The following is a 21,471-nucleotide window of genomic DNA, read 5'->3' on the forward strand; positions in this document are numbered from 1 at the left end:
CCCAACCCCCTCCCCCATTGACCCTCAGCCCCTGATCCCCCGCCCCCACCCCCCGTAAATACGGTACCCCCGCCCCCCGTAAATACGGTACCCCCGCCCCCTGTAAATACGGTACCCCCGCCCCCGGCCCCCCGTAAATACGGTACCCCCGCCCCCGGCCCCCCGTAAATACGGTACACCCCCCCCCCCGCCTAGGCCCGACGGGCGGCTGAGGCGGCGGCCCAGGCTGGGGGCGGGAGGCGGCGGCGGCGGCTCCGCGGCCGCCCGGGGGTCGGGGGAAGGGCGCCCCGCCCGCGCCGGCCTCACCTCAGTCCCCGGGCGGCGGCTCTGGGCGGCGGAGTCTGCGCCCGTCCGAGTGTCTGGCTCGCTCGCTCCTTCGCCTGCTGCCTCCCCCTCGCCACCCAGCCCAGCAGCCACCGGAACCGGAACCAGCGCCACCCACACACTTCCGGGACTGGGCGCCCACACGCGCTTCCGCCCCGCAGTGGCGTCACCGCGCACGCACCGGGCGTCACCTCCCACGCCGTGCACGCACGCACACACACACACAGCCCCCGTCCACCTACCCCTCCAACGAGTGCCCGGAGGGGACAAACTACCCCAGAGAGCGAAGTGGGAGTAGAATGGGAGGGGGAGGCGATGAGGAGAGGGGAATAGAGGGGGGAATGGGGGAGGGGGAGATAAGGAGGGGGAAGGATAAGGGGGAAGGGAATATAGAGAGGGGATGGGGGAGATAAGGGGAAATTGAGGGGGAGATAAGGGAGGGGGATGGAAAGAGGAGGGGAGGGGGAATATAGAGAGGGGATGAGTGAGATAAGGGGAGGGGAAATGGAGGAGGGTTGGAGGGGGAGATAAGGGGAAATTGAGGGGGGAGATAAGGGAGGGGGATGGAAAGAGGAGGGAGAATAAAGGAGGGAGGGGAAATATACAGAGGGGATGAGGGAGATAAGGGGAGGGGGAATGGAGGAGGGGGAATATAGAGGAGGGATGGGGGAGATAAGGGGAATAAAATGGGAGGGGGAGATAAGGTAGGGGGTGGAAAGGGGAGGGGAGAGGAATATACAGAGGGGAGGGGGGAGATAAGGGGAGGGAGAATGGAGGAGGGTTATAGGGGGAGGGGGAGATAAGGGGAATTGAGGGGGGAGATGAGGGTTGGGGAATGGAGAGGGGTAATGAGGAGAGAGGACAGATGGGAGGAAGGAAGAAGGGGGTTGGGCAGGGGAATTTGGGACATGGGAGGGATGAGAGGGGGAGGGATGGGGTTGGGGGCAGAGAGAAAGGACGGGGTTTGGGGTTGGGATGGGGAGGGAGGAGGAAGGGGTGAGTTGGGTGGGGGGAGGGAGGGGGGGTTGGGGGCATTGGGGGGAAGTAGGGAAACTGAGTCCTCCAATAATGCTCTCTGCAGAAGAGCTTTAATTTAGTATAAGTTTTTTTTTAATGAATTCCCCCTGTGCTGGTGCCCCCAGTCCCAGCCCGGCCATTTCACCCTGACAGAAGAAGGTTTGGGGCTGTTTTTCTCCATCTGATTTGCCCAGCAGTGGAAAATGCAGAGACTTTTCTGCTCACGTTATCCCAATGGCTGCTTTTCGAACTCTCCCCTGTGGGCCAAAGTTGGCACCTGTTTCCCGTCGCAGCACAGAGGCCGCCGTATTGAGCCAGAGGGATGTTGCGCTGGAAGTAATCACGGCATGTAACAGAACCTCACGTCTGTTCTGTGGGCTCTGATCCCAGCAATGCACTGGGACTAGGACTCCTGGAGGGGCAGCGGGGTCTAGTGGCTAGGGAACCGCCCTGGGACTCAGGTGACCTAGGTGCTATTCCCAGCCCTGCTGTGCAACCTTGGACATGTCCCTTCCCCTCTGTCTCCCCTCCCAGCTTTTATCTTATGAGGGAGGCAAATGTCTGATGCTTTTAGGGGGCCCTGTCCATGCACTGCCCATGGGGGGCAGCACTCCCAGGGGCTCAGAGTGTGGGATCCTTATTCACTAGTCTCAGGGAGCCTTTCCCTTGAAGGATCCACAATCCTTTCCACAATCCCCAGGAGGCCTTTCGCTGTCCAGGGGGCGGATGGAATGCACCCAGAGACGGGGCAGGTACCAGGCGCCATGACTTCCCCTACTCCAGGGAGCCTAGGATAGTCCCAGGGCATGCATGCCAGGGAACGGGCTGCGTGCGTGTCTCCCACGCTCTGGTAAGCGGCAGCAGCACACCCTGGGCTGTTTGCAGCTGGGCTGGCATCCAGCAAACCAGTGCTAACCCACTGAGTCAGACTGCACCTGCACCTCCCTCGGGCAGCGCTCGTGCCAGGCTGAAATAGACGGGCCAGCAAGGAGCGCACCGGGGAAAGTACCTTTGGTATCGAAGCCCCAGGCGTGGTTCCATGTTTGAAGACTGCAACGTGTCCCCCAAATTCCAGCCCTTCCTCTCTGAGTGCAGAACCAATCTGCTGAGAACTGGCACGTAAATCCGCTCATTCGTTTAGTTAATTCATTTTTAACGGGCCCTTTAAGAAACTCTGCACGCCCAGCCAGACCACCGTTTTCATGTCCTGACAGATCTTAATAATGGAGCGGTGTAACTGATACGTGCTCCCTGTTGCTCCTATAATCTGGTCACCTTCTCCCCGCCCCTGTTTAGTCACCTGTTGCAATGTCCTGCTTTGTGAATTCTCCGGAGCAGGGGCTGTCTCTTTGCTATTTGTGCGATGGGGTTCGGCGGTGCCACTGCACTACGGATAACAACGACCAGCGCACAGGCCTTTCTCTGAAAGTCTCCCATCCAAACATTGACCCAACTCAACCCTGCTTAGTGTGCGAGTCACTAGATCACCGGCCTGGGGAAATCCCGAGTATTGGCTAGCAGCCCGAATGGGTTTCTCTTTCCAGGCCTGTGCTGCGTGCAGAATTGACCAGTTCAAACTGGAGTTACAAAGTGGACAGGTTTGCCCTAGCTGCCTTGCCCCCGGTGAGTGGCCGGGGAGCGTGTATTTACTCACGTCTCAGCCGATAGGAACTCTCTCTATTTAGGCACCAGCCTGTCTATTACACGCCCATCCCTGTGGGGCCCGAGTGCCGCTCAGTGGCTGAGCTGGGTGCTAAACCTGCAGTGATGAAGATCAAAGGTCCTGTCAGGGACAAGTTCCTCACCCATCCAGTCTGCACCTAGAGGCATGAATGGCTGCATTACATATAGCTCCCGCCATGCCCTAGTGTCTACAGCTCACGCCAAGTTAAGCAGTAGCTGCAAAGCGACACTGATACACGCACAAAACCAGCTCTTGGCCAGGAGGATGGGAGGTGGGATTTTCACCTCTAGGTCACCGTCTCAAAGCCAAACCTGGGACACTAGCAAACGGAAAACCATCTGGACGTGGGGGCCTGTTGGGTGGCATGAGCTGCCGGGTCTCAGGCTGCTTCTGCGCAAAGAAGTAGCCACCCACCACTGCAGCTGTCATTCACCCGCTTGCTGGTGACGTCTGCATCGTGTTCTCTGTGGCTGCGGGACAAGTATCAGCACCGCAGTTGACCCTGGGCCATGGAGACGGAGCTCCTCTCTAGATGACATCTCTCCAGGGCCAGAGGGCAGCGCGACAGTGTAGCTTGCTCTCCTGCCGGCACGGTGTCCCCCTGGGCTGTGCGCAAAGCTAATTTAATTTATAAGACATGGGTCAAATCTGCATAGCATGACCAGACAGCAAGGGTGAAAAATCAGAACGGGGATGGGGGGTAATAGGAGCCTATATAAGAAAAAGACCCCAAAATCGGGACGGTCCCTATAAAATCGGGACATCTGGTCACCCTAGATCTGCAGCTGGCACAAATCTGCATCACCCCCCACAGGAGCCAACGGACAAGGCCTCTGCCAGCCAGAAGAGCGGCCCCTGTGTGTGTGTGTGGGGTGGGTGGGGGAAGAAATTGGGCTTGTTGATTTCAACCTGTTCACCCAGAGCACCCTCCTCCCCAGCTCTCAGGGCATCATGCAAGCCCCAGGGAGGGGAGAAATGGCACAGGCTTCCTTGTCTGCAGCAAGAGCCCCTTATTATAACACCGGCTCTGATGATCACAAGGTGTATTTCGTGCAGCGTCTGCAGGCCCCAGGTGAGATCAGGGCTCCCCAGGTGCTAGGGGCCACACAGACGCGCAGTTCCAGGCTCGTCCGCACAGGCAGCGACTCAGGGAATAACTCTGTGTGTGGCCAGGCCCCAGAGACAGTCCCTGCCCCGCAGAGCTCACTGCTTGAATAGACAAGGCACACGAAGGAAGGGGTATTCTCCCCATCGGGTAGTGAGAGGGGCCCAGTGTGTGCCTGTAGTTATCACTCAGACCACACGGTGGCGCAGCTGTACCACGAAAGAGACCCCCGGGCTGGGTGGGGAGCTACACCTCACTCCCCTGGATTTGTGCAGCACCTGTGACGTCCTATGCAAATTATGTAATGGGGTCGTTTGCATATATTCAGATTAATTTGCAGATCACCCACACAAATTCCGCCTGCAAAGACGGCAGACGTTTTAAACAGGGAGCGCAATTCACCACGGGGACAACTGATCTGGGGGCGTGTGGGATTCTCCATCGCGGACCGGTTTCAAATCCAGATGGGGTTTTTCCAAAAGCTCTGCTCCAGGAATTGCTCTGGGGCCAGTCCCTGGGCTGTGCTATATGGGGGGCGCGGGGGGGTCAGAGTAGATGATCACGCTGGTCCCTTCTGGCCTTGGGTGCTATGCAAGGGGCCTGGCAGCTATGGGGGCAGGTAGGGTGAAGGGGGGGTAAATGGAGGATGGCTTGGTGGGTGCTGGGGCGGATGCTGGAGGGTGTCGTGGATGCTGAGGGGTCAAATAGCTGGGGAGGGGTCAAGGGGTGGTTATTGGGGTGGGGGGGATTCTGGGGTTGGTGGTTGTCTGGGAGGGGGTCTGCGGGGGCAGGGGCTCTCTGGGGGAACTGGCTGTGGTGTTTTGGGGGAACAGAGGCCTGTGGTCTGTCTGGGGTCTTTCTGAAGCAGGGGTCTTTTGGGGGCCTGTCTGAAGCTTTTCTGGAGGCTGGCATGAGTCACTTTGGGGACGGGGGTCTCGGGGGGGGCAAGGGGTTTAGTCGGGGTCCCTCGGGGGGAAGCTGGTACTAATACTCAGGCCCCCTCACTGCTGCTGCTGCGCCCGAGACGCAGTTTACCCTTTTCCTGCTCAGATCCAGAACTGCTCCCTCCCTCCAGCTCAGCCCCGGGCCTGAGGCTCTGGTGGAGCCACGGGCAGGCTGACGGCTCTGCCCGAGATGTAAGTGACGTGTGAGGCGGCAGGGACTTGGATGCCCTGAGGATGCAATCCCACAATCTCACACGCACACCCCAAGCTCCCCCCACCATTCTCCTGACCCACGATTCCCTTCCCTTTAGTCTCACCAGCCCTCGATACTCAGCCCCACTCGGACATAGGGTCCCCTCAGCGGAACGTTGCTTGTTGCAGAAGACAGGGCAGCTAACACGAACCACATCTGCATCCTGCATCGCTCGGGCAGGGGAGTGCCAGGCGGCAGCGCTGGGCCACAATAACCAACACCCCCTTGCTCCCCAGGGCCATCCCCAAATTCTCAATGTTCCCACCAGCCGGGAATCTGGCTTTGCCGGCAGCCATGAAAGGCGCTTCCGGCAGTGCCAGCTCCCATGAGCAAAAACCTCAGGAGCCAGATGGATTCTGGAATCCTGATTTTGCAATGCCTGGAGCTGGCGAAACTGCTAGTGATTTGTGGGGGCCTCCGATTTTGGGCACCCAACTTGCGACCCTTTTCCAGGGGCTTGATTGTCAGCGGGCAGGGGGTTTGGTACTCACTGAAAACCAGGCCCCTTGAAGGCATCTCAGCTCACTAGTCATGTTGGACGATCTCGGCCTGAAACAACAAAAAAGTAAGTGCCGCTCCTGCTACGCTGATGGCGTGAGTGACGGAGGACGGGGGGAGGAAAAGCAAAGGTACGGAGGCGGGGAATTGCAAGGTTTCCTCTGAAGACTCAGGCAGCCAAGTCTGAGCCTCCAGAACTCAGCAGAACAGCCAGCCAGCTGTAAGGTCTCTGGGGCAGGGACAGTCTCTTTGCTCTGTGTTTGCACAGCGCCTAGCACCACGGGGCCCTAGGCCAACATTGGGGCTCTGGAGCGCTACCACAATGCAGGGAGTAAATAATAATAAAAGCAACAGCGGACCCATCCCTGAAGTCAAAACTTCCCCCGCAAAGGAGCGCGTCCGCCGGTTCCCTAGATGACACGGCTGACCCGACCCCAGCTGGTGAAGTGACTCATGAACACTAAACACAGCCAACCACGCACACCGAAAGAGGAAGCGTGACTTGGCAGTGCAGGCCCTGTCCATCGCCGGCTTCCCTCTGCTCCCCCTCCTTGGGGGGAGGTGCCCACAAAAATCTCAACAAGGGTTAGGCTGGTGGTGAGCTGGTACCACTGCCAATGTGTCCATCTTCGTCTCTCAGATGGCAAGCGCCTTGGGCCAGGGACTGTCTTTTCATTCTGTGTTTGTACCGCACCTAGCGCCACGGGGCCCTGATCCGTGGCTGAGGCTCCCCAGACTAACAGGAATACAAATACGTAACACGCTGCAAAATTACAGGCTAGGAATGGCCTTTTCTTGGCAAACATCTAGGGCTTCGGAGCTGAAGTGTTTATTCAGCCGCAAGGATTGTGAGATCATTAGTATCGATATATAACTATTTAGAATTATTGTAGGAGAGGGGGCAGTCTCTGAGCATGGCATGCCACTGCAGGCCCTGCCTCAGTTTCCCTTCAGGTTCCCGGAAGTATTCCACTCACGGACAGAAGTCTTAAACAATACTCCCCCTCTCTGGGGGCCTCATTTATGAAACATAGTCCAGCTCCCAAAAGAATCCCCTTTTCAGCAGCTTGAGTTACAACACCACATCTGATCCAATCGCTTTGCCGTGTGGACGTACCCCTTGAGGCCAAGAACTTGAGAGTCCCAAAGGGGCTGGGTGTCAAGAATATCCGGAGTGATCCTCGTGAATTCTGGCCGGGATCTCAGACCTCTGGCTTCAGAGTTTAAACCAAGCTCTGACTAGCCGAGCCGAGGACGAGACCTCCGGGTGGGGGCAGATTATCCCAGCTCTGGTACGGCAGTGTTCTCCCCCCTTCCTCTGAACCAGCTGGTTCTGGCCACGGGATACTGGGCCGCACGGACCTGGGTCTGAGCCGCTCCGGCCATTCCTACGTTCTTCCAGCCGCCGTAGCGAGGGCCTTGGTTGGTCCTGAACTTTCTGGATTGTTTTGGATGATCTTTACTCTGGTTCCTGGGCCATTTCAGGTGCAGACACGTCCTTCACGTTAGCCTCCTGACCTGCTGGTTCTTCGCTTTGGGACTGGGTTCTTCTGTTGCAAGATGCAAAAGGAAAGAGTCACCCGCTGCCCAGAGGCAGAGCTGACCCATGAAGAGGGGCCGGGGGGAGGGATGCGGGAAACAGCCACCCGCTCTCCGGTGCAACACCCATTGCAGCGCGCACGTGAAAACCGGGGCCAAAGCCCCGTGGCACTGGGGTGGGGATCCGGCTGTGGGGCAAGCTTCCGGACAAGATCCGGCAAAGCCAGAGCCTGAGGGCGGGGTGCATGGGAATGAAGGGGGTGTCTGAGAGGAAGATGGGAGACGGTGGGTGGGGCAGGGTGGAGGTTTGGGGCCGAGAGGGTGTCTGGGGGAGCAGGGTAGGGCAGGGAATGGAAGCAAGTGAGAGATGGGGCAAGAGAGGGCCTGTGGGGGTGAGAAAGGGGAGGAGTGAGGGGAGGGGGCAGATGATAAGGGGTGTGTGGGAAGCCCCCCCAGGCTGATCCTCGCCCCTGCTCAGCTCAGTCTGAGCTCCCCCCCCTTTCCTACCCCTCCCCGCCCGTCAGACCACGGACTCGTCTACTCACCCCGGGCTGCCGGGGGAGGTCACACCTCGAGGCTGCCCACAAACCTGGTGCTTGTCCCAGACAGGGGCCCCCAGGAGGAGGCAGCACCTTCCACCGCAGGGGCCATGTACAGAGCGGCAAGCCAGCCACCGCCACGGGCTCTCACCGCCCCCCATGGCCCAGCCACCCCCTGTGCTCCGCCTGGCATTAAAGCCTAGGTGGGAGGCTCGTATGGGAGCTGTGTGTGAAATGAGCTGCCAGGTCTCAGCACGGCTAACACCAGCCACGGCGGGCGGCCACTCCCCCAAGGAACTGGGAATCCAGGCACCGAGCGCCAGGCCCAGCCCTGCGGTGGGGCGAGGACCTCGCCGGCCCTGTTCCGAGGCGCTGAAGGACAGGGCAGCCCCCAGTGCGGCATGAGGGATCCCCGAGGGCGGCTCTAAGTGGTGTCTCTGCTGCAGTGACACCCCCCACCCCCCCAGAGCCTGAAGGAGTTGGGATTGGAAGTTCCGCTCGTATCTGGCTCGTATCTCTGCACTGGCCTCCCCGCTCCCCTCCCCGAGGGTCTATATGCTTCTAAAAGCCTCCACTTGTTACTGTCACACAAATCTTCCCACCCCCCCTTAACCCTGCCGGCCCCTCCGCCGCACTCCGGGCCTTGAGATGAATTGCAGCCTCGGCCTCGCCATCTGTCTCCGAAAAACCTCCCTGGATTTGCACGGCACGTTAAGGGAGGTTGGGGAAGGATGACTTGGATTCCAACTCACCTCCAGTGCAATACAGTGAGAGGGGGAGAGAGAGAGAGAGAAAGCGACTGCTGCCCTCTGCTGAATGGAATCAGAACTGCTTGCCCATGTGTCATATGCCCTGTACTGCAATCAGCTACTGGGGATTCTCTCCCCTCACTCAAGTGGCAGTGGCTGCAATTTTGGGAGCAGCAGGATGTGAATTCTGTGCTCCCTCTCATCAGAAATTCCCAAGTGGCCACAGCCTGCAGCTAACTGCAAAGACCAACCCAGCGGCAGGCCTGGGAGCTGGAATCTATTGTGAGCCCAGCAGGGCCAGCCCAGCTCTGGGAGAGGAAGCCAGGCTCTGTTCTGGCTCCCTGCTCCTCCCCAGGGTGGTTAACGAAGTCCCGCAGCAGAGTCAGAGTCTGCCCTTGGTGACCGTTGTGCAGCCCCACTGGGGAGGGGGGACAAACACAGCCCAGCCTCTCACCCCTACCTGGGGGAGCTGCATGGGCTCCTTTTCTTTCTAGCCACCCCCGCATCCCCCACTGGTCTCTCCTCTCCACCTCAGGAGCATCTCCCAGCACTAGTGAGTCCAGGGCAGGTCGCCCGTCCCCTCTGTGACCCTCTAACATCCCTGCCTGGCCCTGTGTAACATTCCCCCACCCAGGCTCCCCCCAGTAAACTCTCCACGAGCTGGGCTCAGCCTGAAACCCAACACGGCTCCATCCGGATACCGTCTCTGCTCCAACTGTTCCCAAGCCCTGGTCTGGGGTCTGGAGGGGCCCCAGCCTCCCTGGTAGGGCCACTGCCGGAGACAGGACCCTGGGCCAGGCAGCAGCTCCGATAGGCCGTTCCCACCTGGGCGTTGGGAGACGCAGCCTGGTTGAAATGGGAGCCTCGCACCTTTCTTTGGGCGCCTCCTGCTGGCTGACCACAGCCCTTCCCCGCCCCCCAACAGACAGGCCACGGGATGAGCTCCTAGGGAGTGGCTCCTTTTGGGGGGCTGGTGTGTGGCCCAGCCGCGGACGCTTGTCTCCGGGGCCCCACAACCAGCGGAATTTGTGTGCCGTGCATGACGCTTTACACTCCTCCCTTGCATGCTCCAACCCCTAAACCCGCTGCCCTGGGTCCCTGCCACGTCAGTCCAGCCTGGCGTCTCTCCCCCCTGCAGGTCTACAGTAGAGCCGGGGGCAGCCAGCGTGTGCAGAACTGTATTTGCTCAGCTGCAGGCAACCACATGCATCCTCCCGCCCGCGCCTGCGAGCCCCAGCTGGCGGAGCAGGTACGAGGCCACCTCGGCCGTGCAGCACCAGGCGGGAAGTCCGAGGGGGCTCCACGACACACTTACCTCGGGGTGGGCCAGCTTCGCGGAGCTATTCTAGGCCAGCCGGCTGTGGTTTGCGCTGCTCGGCGCTCAGGCGAGCTTGGCTTCTCGCTTTGCTAATTAATGCTCAGCTGGGAGCTGCCTACGTGAACGCCAGGTGCAACCCGCCCCCATGCAAACGGCTCCGCTCCCCCCTGCAGCCTTGTGGCAGCACGCTGCACCCACGGGCCTCCGCAGGGCTGCACGGGGTTGGTACCTGGATGGGAGACCGCTTCTGCTGCACGGAGGGCTAGTGGTGAGACTGGCCGTGGGGCATTCCCTTCTGACTCAGTGATGAGCCCAGCAGGCGCTGTGCTGCAGGGAATGGGGTGGGCGGGTCAGTAGGGGGCGCTCTCCCCTCTGAGGCAGGGCTGACCCCAGTGCCCTAGCATGGCACTGGGGGGGGCGCTGTGCTGCAGGGAATGGGGTGGGCGGGTCAGTAGGGGGCACTCTCGCCTCTGAGGCAGGGCTGACCCCAGTGCCCTAGCACAGTGCTGGACTCAAGGCCCAGACTGGTGGCTCACCTCGCCCACTGAAATGCAGCTACCTCTGGGGTGCAGTTAACCGCGGCTCCACACAGCAGCGAAGAGGGATCCCAGCTGAAAGTGCAGGCGGGACAGGGGGAGTCCCTGCTGGGATTTTGCCCGGACGGCAGGATTCACCCCCCAACCACGGGGCTTAGACGTTGGTGCCCCTCCATCCTGCCCCTCATGCCGTACCAGTCCTGCCCAAGTTATCTGGTTCCGAACCGCTAGGGCTCGTGCGCTGCGGGGATATTTTTTGCTGGGGTCGTCTCGCCGGAAGCGGCCGGTTCCAGATGGCAGAGGCCCGCAGAGATGCTCATAGGGAGGAGGTGCAGCCGGCGGGCAGAGCGACAGCTGGTCCTCTGCTCAGTAATCGCCCTGGTGAATAGAGGCCCACGGAACCGCTCTGCGGGAGCAAACTGCTGGGCTACGGCATGGGCACAGGCAGGGGCTTCAGTTCTGTGCTCCGGGCAGGGGTGAAGCAGGGGGGAGAGCAGTTAAAGTGTCTCTGAGTCACTTCCGTGCTTCCTCTCGGGGTGCGGTGGCCGTTATACTGTCCCCACGAGGGCAGAGAATAGCCAGAGTGCAAACGCCCTCCAGCCACGCTCCTGCTCACCCCCTAGTGGTCCTGGGGAGCCGGGAGTAGCCACATCACAGTGTGCTCTGGCCGCGCCTGCGATCTGCCCCCTTACACCCGTGGCTGGAAGCCGGGTGGGTGTGGCGCCCTGACGCCCACTTCACACTGGCTGGGAGGACCCCTGGGCAGGGGGGGTTCTCAGGGGTCACAACAGCCTGAAGGAGCCGGAGCGTAACTGAGAATCAGACCGGGGCCTTAGCAGAATCACCCCGTGCTCATGCCGTGACTCACAGACAGGTGCCCAGAGTAACGCCAGTCCCCGGGGCAGACCAATGCCCCGGATGCAGCCTAGGAATGAGAGAGTCAGGGTGACCGGGAACCCCAAAGCAAACTCTGTCACCGTCACCACGCCCATCAGCAGGCTGTACTGAACAGGGCTGTGTGCACCGCTGCCCTCTGCTGGCTGGAACCAGCATTGCTCACCTGTGTGTCACAGGCACTATACTGAAACCAGCTTGTGGCGATTCTCTTGATGGCTCCACAAGCCCTGCAGAATAAGGGGCGGTGGGGAAAGTTGGGCTGGAAAGAAGGAAGTTGTCCCAAACTCTGCTTCTCTTGCCCCCTTCAAGGATTGGGCCCTCAGCCCCCGACGTTCCCCAGCTCAATTAATGGCCCCCTGGCAGCAGCGCAGTGGGTAGGAGCTGGTCACGAGCTTCCCTCCCCTCTGGCCCTCAGTCGCTCACCCCTTCCTGCTGGATCACAGCAGCGCTCTCTCTCTGTTGCACACTCACACGCAGATTGGCCTGGCCGCGCACGCTCGTGCACCAGCCCCACCGCCTCCTGCCCTCCCCCACCCCACTCCCCCCATCCGCCGTCATCCCCATCCCATGCAGAATCCAGCCTTTGCGGTCACTATTACTGTCAGCCTCGCCCCCTCCCTGCTCACCCCAGCTTCGCAGCATCCTCTAGCCAGCAGGGGAGGTGGGAAACCGCAGGCAGAGGTTCCTCTGAATCCACTCCCATCGCCCCCTCTCCCTGCCTGCCCCGCAGGCTCCACGCTCTCGCCGTCTCCCCCAGATACACGCGGCTCTTGCTGCAGCGTGGGATGCCCTGGCCCCAGGGGCCTGGTGGCTGCTGCTCAGATCCCAGCGCTGGGGCGTTGCGTGTCGCTCGGTTAATCCTCTTATGAAAAATGCAGCACCCGGGCTCAGGACGCGGCCCAGCGCCACCGAACTCCTGGGTCCCGGCGTAACAGCTGCTACGCAGCAGCTCTGCTAGCCAGGAAGGGCAGCCCGCTGGCTGGGGCTAGCCAGGGACTTGACAGACCCAGGATCACTGCTGCAGATACTGGGCAAACGCATCGAGGCCCAGCTCCTCAAAGGTATGTAGGTGCCTAACTCCCCTTGACACCAATGGGTTCTGTGCCTCAGTTTCCTCATCTACGAACTGAGGCGTAAGAGCCCCACCCAACCTCCCAGGGGTGTTGTGGGGATAAATACGTTAAAGATTCGGAGGGGCTCAGATGGGATGGGGACCACAGAGGTGCCATAGCTAGACAGACCCAATGTTTGGGGCCAGGTCTCTCCCCCAATCCCATCTGCTGCCCCTGAATGTCCCCCGGCCCCCACTTGCTGTCCCCGGGCCCCTGACCCTGCCCTTCGCCTCGGACCCTTCCCTTTTCCGGCAGGACCCTCCACCAGCACAGGGGGCCCCCCCGCCCGCAGTCACGGCTCCTGCCCCACGCTGGGCAAGGGGCAGCCCCCCCTCCCAGGGAGGCTACAGTGAGGGGCAGCTGCCGGGGGGGAGGCACACATGGGGGGGGAGCCCCCCCCCCCCCCCCGCTACAGGGCAGGCGAGGGGGCTTCCTGGACCTGAGAGGGGCCCTAGGAGCACGTGCTGTGACAGTGGTGTGGGGCATGTGTGCTGCGGGGGGGGGGGAGGAAGAAGACTGGGGGGGGGGAGTCCTCCTCTCTGGCTCCAGCCCCGGGGCAACCTGCCTGCACCCCAAACTCCTCATCCCCAGCCCCTCCCCACAGCCCACACCCCCTGCCCCAGCCCTGAGCCCCTCCCACACCCCAAACCCCTCTTTCCCAGCTCCCAGCCCCCCCGCACCCAAATCCTCTGCCCCAGCCCTGAGCCCCCTCCTGCATCATGAACCCCTCATCCCCAGCCCCACCCCACACCCAAACCCTCTGCCCCATCCCTGAGCCCCTCCCACACCCCAAACCCCTCATTCCCAGCCCCAGCCCTCAACCCCCCACACCCAAACCCCCTGCCCTAGCCCTGAGCCCCTCCCACACCCCAAACCCTTCATCCCCAGCCCTCATCCCCCCGCACCCTAACCTTTTGCCCCAGCCCTGAGCCCCCTCCTGCATCATGAACCCCTCATCCCCGGCCCCACCCCACAGCACTCACCCCGGCACCCCAACCCTCTGCTCCTGGACACCACCAAACATTATACAAACCTGCCGCCCCAGCTTGGGCTGCCCAAACTCAGCCCTGGAGTTCAGCAGTCATGGAAGAGACTGGATTATCTCGTTGGCGGGGAAGGGCGAGGGCCGGGCCGGGCTGGTGCAGTGGCAGAACCGGACCTGGGGCAGCAAAGCCAGGAACTTGGCTTCATTTCTTTTTTCGCTCCTCCAAGATTAATTTTCTTCCCCACCTGGCTGAGTGCAATCTCTCCCCCTAGGGAACGTTTCACAGCATCGCTCGCTCGCTCCGCCAAACCACGAACGCACCGCGGCTCACAGGCACAGACTGCACAAAACAGACTCTCGCAGTGGGCGGGCAGAGACAGCAGGGCCTAGCGGTTAGAGCCCCGGACTCCTGGGTTCTATTCCTGGCTCTGTCACTCCCTCACTTGGAGGCTGGTCACATCCCCGCTCTGCGGGTGAAAAGGGACCCGTGTAACTGTATGTAACCCACTGGGGAGGGGGAATTAGAAATGCCCCCTGGGGCTGACCCACAGAGGCTATGGGGCCGTTTCAGTGCCTGGCTATAGAGATGTGATTCCTTAGCTCAAGATGTAGCCGCTCATGCTTTTAGCTGCTGGGTCCCTGGTTCAATCCCTGGTCTAGCAGCCATCACATAAGCACTAGAGAGGTACCCGTGTGTACATTCAATGCTGCCGTGCCAGGGGTCTGGCCAGGTCGGTTTGGCCGTACCTTGTGCCCATACGGATTCGCCTGTGATGTCCTCTCCCAGCGCCGCGGGGGTTGCCGGCTCCCCTGCACAGCTGGTGAACTTCCTAGCGAGCTCCTATACATCCCAGTCTGCTCCCCACTCCGGCTAACACTGCACCCCTCCACCCCCAGCCAGGCCTCCCCCAAAGCCCCCAGGTGGCAGCCCCGCAGATCCCTAGCCAACCACCCGGCCGTAGATCGCCCACTAGGACAACACTGTCCCCACCACCTTGTTCCCCCAACCACACACCCAACACATGAGCTCCTCCCCAAGGAATGAGCCCCTCACCCCCCCTCCGGTAATACCCCCCGGCTCCTGTTCTGCAACCCACCCGCTCGCCAGACACAAAGCCAGCCCTGACGGGGGCCAATGTCCCCGCTCAGAGAGGGCATGGGGCTGGTGGCAGGCCGCACGCCGCCCTGAGTGGGGAGGGGAAGGTGGATCCATCTCGCCAGCAGAAAGGATCAGGCCCCTGCCTCCCTCTCTGGCCCAGAGCAGGGCTGCAGCAGTTCTGCTTTTCGAGGCAGCAACGTGAAAGCAGCAGCCAACACCCCCCAGCACCTCCAAGGGCGACAGAAGCAAAGGGACAAAAATAAACATCCATCAGTCGAAGGCCAAGCCAAGCCCAGAGCAAATTCCAGCCAGCTGCTACCGCCAGCCTGTGTCCAGCCCTTGCAAGGTCACTGCAGCAGAACCAGGCACAGCCAGCCCCAGCCCTCTCTTTCCCAGTTTCCGGGTTCCCTCGAGGGCCCCCACTTCAAGGTTTCCGACTCCCGGTTGTCGCCTGTCCTGGGCGGAGACCCACATCTCGCTCCCCTCTGCCTGGGGGGTTTTAAGGCTGCAGAGCCCCCTGGATCACAGCCGCGCTCTGCTTGGCCTCCAAGGACCATGACCAGTGTGTCCCCTGCAGATACAAGTCACCACACCGCTCTTGCTGGGCAAGCGCCTTTATTCTTAAGGGAAAAGCATGACAGAGCAAACAGACGAAGACCATAGAATAACCTAGACACACGCTCAAAAGCGTCAGCCCCAACCTCGGGTTCTAGTAAGTTCAGTCCTTGAAAACCCACAACTGGGTTTTTCCCCCATGGTTACAAGTTCGTCTGTCTTAGATCCGGAACCAGAGCAGAGATTGGGCAGATCATCTCTTTCTTTCTTGGCCTCACATCACATGTTAGCAGCAGACAATGAGGCGTTCCACAGGGTGTCGCTTCGAAAGGCTGGGGGGGTTTGCAGAACCAGAGTTGGGGGAATTTGCATGAACCTCTCCCTTGGGAGTCCCCCAGGAAATCCATTCCCCTTGTCCCAAGACGCCCTGCGTGTCTGTCCATTTTCAGCAGAGTCTTGCGAACTCCAAGGTCTTACATCTGCCACAGCTGCCCCCTCGAGATCCCGACCCACAAGAACACACAAACTTTCCACCTCCTCCAAGGATGTTACAGGACTTTGCCACACACTTTTCTTGGCGCTCCTATTTTGAAACAAAGCAGACAGAAACAATCATATTTTGCAAGGTCGCTCTGTGTGTATGCGGTGTGTGTGTGTGTGGGGGGGGGGAGTGTGAGTGTCTTTTGCTCGGGAATCTCAAAGCACTTCAGCTGAGTTCTACACCCAACCCCTCTCTTGGTTTTTACACAAAACCCCTCCCCTGGAGGTAAAGAAATCTCATTAACAGGAAGCACAGATGAGGAGTGAGTCAGGGGAAATAGGGAGTCCTGGTTTCCATGCTCCTCCTGCTCTAACCATTAGATAACACTCCTCTCCCTTAACTGGGCATATAACCCAAGAGCCCTGACTCCCAGTCCTCCCCCCAGCAGACCACATTCCTTTCCCAGAGGTGGGGACAGAACCCAGGAGTCCTGATTCCCAGCCACCTGCTCTAATTCCAAGACAAAACTCTACCCCACTAGCTCTCGCCTTCTGCCACGGAGCAGATTTGTGGTTCTTTGAAAGTGTGTGTGTGTGTGTGTGTGTGTGTGTGTGAGATCCATTTGGTGCTGACTGGTAACGTGGCCAAAAGTTCCACTCCCACTCGCAAGGCAAACCCTGCTGAGCTGTTCCCAGGCCACCAGCCTGGTGGATGAATTTAGCACCCCATGTGATTTATGGAGAGGGAAGTAAAAAAGGGATGTTCGGGGCAATACAACATGCTCTGTTCTCACAGTGTTTCCAGTGCAAGAGAGTCAGAGAATTCAGGGAAGCACCTACATTTTGGGCGGTGCTATTTCCCTGTTTCTCCTCAGCGTCCCTGCCACATGACCTAAGGGTTTGTCTACACAAGGGGAAGTCATTCCAGATTAAGGCAGGGCGTGAAATTGAAGAGCTATTCCCGGTTCTCCGAGCTCTGGTCAAGTGAAAAAAATATTCCTATGTATCTCCCTGTATGGACATGAGCAGGGCCGACGAGGGCGGGGGGGAAGCCGGTACAAATTACCCGGGCCCGGTGCTCCGGAAGGGGGCCCGGGGCCCAGCTTCCCCCACCCTCGTCGGCCCTGTTTAGCCGGTCCGCCCTTGCTGGGGGTCCCGAAAAATTTTTTTCACCAGAGCCCGAACCCGCTTTTGGCGGCCCTGGACATGAGAGAGTCTTATCTTAAATGAGCTTAATCCACTTCCAAAAGCACTCTGGAATTGGAACGTCCACATGGGGAACTATTCTGCAGTAGCTATTCCAGTTAATTTCCCCATGTGGAGAAGTCCTAATTTCTACACTAAGGCCCTGGCAATGTTCCCAAGTCTTAAAGTGGGTTTAACTACAATTGATGCCCACTTTAAGGACTCTTTAAGCAGCCATGGTGGTGCAAAGGGGACTAAGTGTCAATGAGAAACAGACCCGTTATGCTGAGAACTGTATATTCCCCACAGGGCACTTGGATTTGGAAATGCCACCACCGTGCCTCATGGGAGTTGTAGTGTGGGGGTTTCGTGCCCTCATTCTCCTGTACGGATCAGCCCTCTGGTTGGACAACATCTCCCACAATGCACCACGGTCGCCTCACTCGCTGATCGCCGGCTATACATGTCCCATGGCCACGGTGCATCATGGGAAACGTAGTCTGGCTGGGGAGCCCAGCCTATACAGCAGAATGGGGGCATGAGGCAGCCAAACTATAAACCCCATGAGGCAACGCGGTAGCATTTCCCAATCAACTTTTTTTCAGTTTTGCGGTTGATATATTTTTGTTTTCAGGTGTTCCGTTTTTTTGACAAAAAATTGAAAATTTCCACAGAAAACCTACTTTCAACCTCCCTCAAATTCATTTCTGTCAAAAACCAGGTTGTATGGAAATTTTTCAGCCAGCCCGATGTGTAGCACACCGTCCCCCCACACCCAAAAGCTCTCCCGAGGGTCCAGACAGAGGCCAAATCCCCTTTCATTTAGCCTGGCTGCTCGCAGGTCTAAGTGCCGTTACAGACTGCACCAGGTCAGCCCCGTCCGTCCCACAATGCATGGAGATGCCTTTAGTCTCCCAGAATGCACTGTGGGATAGATACCCAGAGGGCATCGCAGCTGGACCAGCGCTAGCGTGGACAAACCCACCGCTGGTCAGGACAGCAGTCTGAACACATTTCTGGAGCTCTTCGCTCAGAAACCAGTTCCACTCAACTAGCTCCATTAGGAATGGTTCACTTCTGTGGTGTAGACGCAGCCTGAGATTATCCTAACCACAGCTCTCACCTGGCCTAGGTAACCTGCTCAGAGGGGCCAGCTGGGACCACTCGGATCTGGTCATAGATGGTGGTGATCGGCGTCCTCTCGCTCGGGAAGCCAGGGTCCTAAGAGAACACGAAGAAAAGCCCAAATTCGTTGTCCTGTCTTTGTTGGTTAGTTAGCCCGAACTGGAAATGGCTCTTCATTCATTGAAGGCCCTTAGGAGCTGGGTGTGTGTCCCTGAGTTCGGTAGCTGCATAGATCAATGAAGAGGGAATTCCACAATGAGTCACAGTCGTTTATCCCCTTGCCAGACACACAAGGACTTCGAGGAACAATGATCTTGTGTCTAAGGGGAATCATGGGCAACGGGAAATACCCCCAGTCATACTGGGCTAGATCTTTACTCAGAGGTTGCTCGGTCCTCACTCACTGCAACTCCTATTGCTGTCAGTGGGACTTTTCCCTACGTAAAAATTCTAGATTATGTAGAAATTCCAATTTTGCCCACCACTGAAATGCAGCCACCCCTGGGGTGGAGGGGTCGCAGCTGTTTCGCATCTCACAGCAACACAGTACAGAGATTGCTGGCTCAGCTCTGAAATGCAGCCAGCTCTGGGGTGGGGTGTGGCAGCTGTTTAACAACCACACAGCAAAACTGCTCAGTAATTTAGGACAGGAAGTGAAGAAGAAACCCCGATCTCCGAAACATCAGGGAGAGTTTGGGAGGCAGAAGGGAATTACTCAAATCCAAGGATACATAAATAACAGACTGGAGACAGGAGCGAGACTGACACCCTTCCTGGTGTGCGTCATGGGAGCACATTTACCAGAAGCTGCTATCTCTGTAGGGAAACAACAGCTGGCAACTCCGATATTATCTCGCAGCAGCTTGGGATGCTGCTTCCGAACCAGTCACTCTCCAGCAAACAATGCTGATTAATATCGTGCAGGGTCACAGCCCCATCAGTGCAATTTCCTGTGGTTACCAAGGTTCCACCTTATTTGAAACAAAAATGGTAAGCAAAGTACAAAGGCCTGAAGGCCAGCGCGGAGGTGCTCAGAGTCAGGGGTGCTGCAGATAGCCCAGGTTGGCTGGCCGGGTCACCCCACGACCAGGAGAACATGTGCTGCTGCAGTGTGCTCTGGGGCCAGTGTGATGCAAGTCCACAAGCTGTTTGGTCATTAAGCCCGGCCCTGGCTTTGCCTTCCACTAGAGGTGCCGGGGCGCTAAGGGAGAACTGAAGGCTGCGGGATAACTCGCCCTACGGGAACTCACCTGGTCGTCCCCCTCCGGAGGACTCCTCCTCTTGATCTCAGCATAGTGGGGCTCTGAAAGACATTCCTCCTCCTCTGGGACCGTGGGGACAGCAGCTTAGGGGAGAACGTGAGACAGATCATTATCCTACATTGAGAGGCTGTGGGGGACCCTGCCGGGTCTGGGGATGCGGTGACCACGTCCCAGCCCTAATAATCCCCACTGAGGGCCAGATAATAAATTATCCTCTTTTACAGATGGGGAAACTGAGGCACAGAGGAGGGCAGTGACTTGCACGAGGTCACCCAGCAGGTCCGGGAACAGAACCACAGGTCTCCTGAATCCCAGTCGAATGTGCTATCCCAGAGTCTGCTCTCACTTACACGGGCCTGACTCTGAAGTCAGTCCAGCGACGCTGATGAATTGACCCTTTCAGTGCAATTACTGCAGATCTGCCCCAGCGTAGCTGAGATCAGCGCTTGCCTCTTTGTGTCTGTCCCCTCCCCCCGGGATCCTGCCCAGTCTTGGGCGTGCTGGACCCAGGCCAGCTGCATGGGGGAGTTTTCCCCTCTGCGAAGGAGGATACTGATCGTGGCCCGTCTCACAGGCACTGCTAGGGTTACCATATTTTGTGCCTCCAAATGGAGGACACTCCACGGCCTCCGGCCCCGCCCCCAGCCCCGCCCAACCCCGCCCCCTCCCCAAAGTCTCCGCCCCCTCCCCTGCTTCCCGCGAATCAATCGCGGGAAGCCTGAAGCAGGTAAGGGAGGTGTGGGGGGGAGGAGGCGCGGCCCAGGCTGGCCCCCCGGCGTTTCCAGCCTGGGTCGGCTCGGGCCCTGGGGTGCCGGCCCCGGCCAACCACCCCCGGCCCGCCCAGCACTGCCGGCCCCCGGCGGCCCGGCGCACCCCCCGGCTCCCGGCCCAGCGCACCCCCGGCTCCCCGCGGGCCCGGCTGACCTCCCGATTTTCCCGGACATGCCAGGCTTTTGGGGATTTCCCCCCGGACGGGGATTTGAGCCCCCAAAAGCCGGACATGTCCGGGAAAATCCGGACGTATGGTAACCCTAAGTTCATTGTGCCAGCTGAAAAGGCTTTGCCCATTAATCACTGGGCAAAATCCCCTCTTTTTAATGGCAAATTGGGCAGGCATTTCCTTTGCAAATGTGTGGCCATAGGAAGCGCAGTATTGTGGGCCTCAGACGGAAAGGGGCTGCCACCACCTGCCCCTCTCGAGGAAGAGCCATCTCTGCCTCTCACCTGCAAAATCTGTCTTACCTTCACTGTGCATCATGCATCCAGGGCACAGAATGAGGGATAGGTGCCACAATGCTACAAACATAGACACAATGCTCTGGGTGGGTACATTGCACTGCTCTACCGAAGCCAGGCTAGCTAGCATGGGGAAACTGAACCACTGCAGGGAACCTTTCACAGCAGCCCTTATCCCTGACACTGCACTCCGCTCTGGGGTAGATCCCGGACAGGAACTGCCCTAATACCTCACATCTACATCCTGCCCAACCAAAAATCCTCCTGCAGTCTGCACTGGACACACTAGTGTTTCCTACATGTCACAGATTAAGTCCAGAAGGGACCACTATGATCATCTAGTCTGGCCTCCTGCAGAAGACAGCCCTGAGACCCTGCCGAGTACTATGGTGCTGAGAGGGGAGACTACATTGCATCATGGAAGATGTAGTCCAGCCAGAGAGCCTGGCCCATTGGGGAGAGTGGAGGCCTAAACTACACCTCTCATGGAGCAATGCATCACACTAGAGAAATGCAGGTTAATGTTGAACTGACCCAGAATGAAAATATTTTAATTTTGATTTTCCTGATGGAAAAATGGAAAGATTTTTGGTAACATTGAAATGTACTCACCATCTTTGCAGAAATGGCATTTTCTGTCACAAAGTCACTTGGATGGAAAATTGCCAGCTAGCTCTAGTCAGGGTTTGGCGTGACACTCTCAATAAGGCACTGAGCTAAAGGCAACATCCCAGGGAAGGTTTGGGGAGGCAATGCCGGCTGGGTCCCAAACTTCTGCCATGAGAGAGGCTGGGGGATTAATAGTCAGTGGGACACTCACCAGCAATCCCCTAGCAAGTAGCACCAAAGCTGAGCGGGCGGGAAGAGCCACTAAAAAGCTTCTCCGTGGGGGTAAGAGATTTTGGCAGGAGTCGCACCCCCCCCCTACCCCGGACCGGCTCCCCGCCCGGCCCCGCGGCCCGGCGCACCCCCCCCCCGCTACCCCGGACCGGCCCGCGGCCCCGCGGCCCAGCGCACCCCCCGGCGGCC

The 21,471-nt window shown here is 59.0% G+C and overlaps 2 protein-coding genes across 2 annotated transcripts in view; both read right to left on the bottom strand.

Annotated features, from left to right (window-relative positions):
• Nucleotides 1-428, bottom strand: part of ETV3 (ETS variant transcription factor 3) — an 11,909-nt gene extending 11,481 nt beyond the window's left edge. Inside the window, exon 1 of the mRNA XM_034756591.1 lies at nt 307-428. The gene's annotated coding sequence lies outside the window, so the exon portion shown is untranslated. The remainder of the gene's footprint in view (nt 1-306) is intronic.
• Nucleotides 429-15,197: 14,769 nt separating this feature from the next.
• LOC117869853 (SLAM family member 8-like) overlaps nt 15,198-21,471 on the bottom strand; it is a 28,109-nt gene continuing 21,835 nt past the window's right edge. The window contains exons 5-7 of the mRNA XM_034756963.1: nt 19,195-19,289; nt 17,943-18,040; nt 15,198-15,737 (exon numbers count right to left, since the gene is read on the bottom strand). Coding sequence (XP_034612854.1) covers nt 17,948-18,040; nt 19,195-19,289 — 188 coding nt within the window. The 3' untranslated portion in view covers nt 15,198-15,737; nt 17,943-17,947. The remainder of the gene's footprint in view (nt 15,738-17,942; nt 18,041-19,194; nt 19,290-21,471) is intronic.

The sequence above is a fragment of the Trachemys scripta genome, chromosome 24 (assembly GCF_013100865.1).
Source record: "Trachemys scripta elegans isolate TJP31775 chromosome 24, CAS_Tse_1.0, whole genome shotgun sequence".
Taxonomy (NCBI): Eukaryota; Metazoa; Chordata; order Testudines; family Emydidae; genus Trachemys; species Trachemys scripta.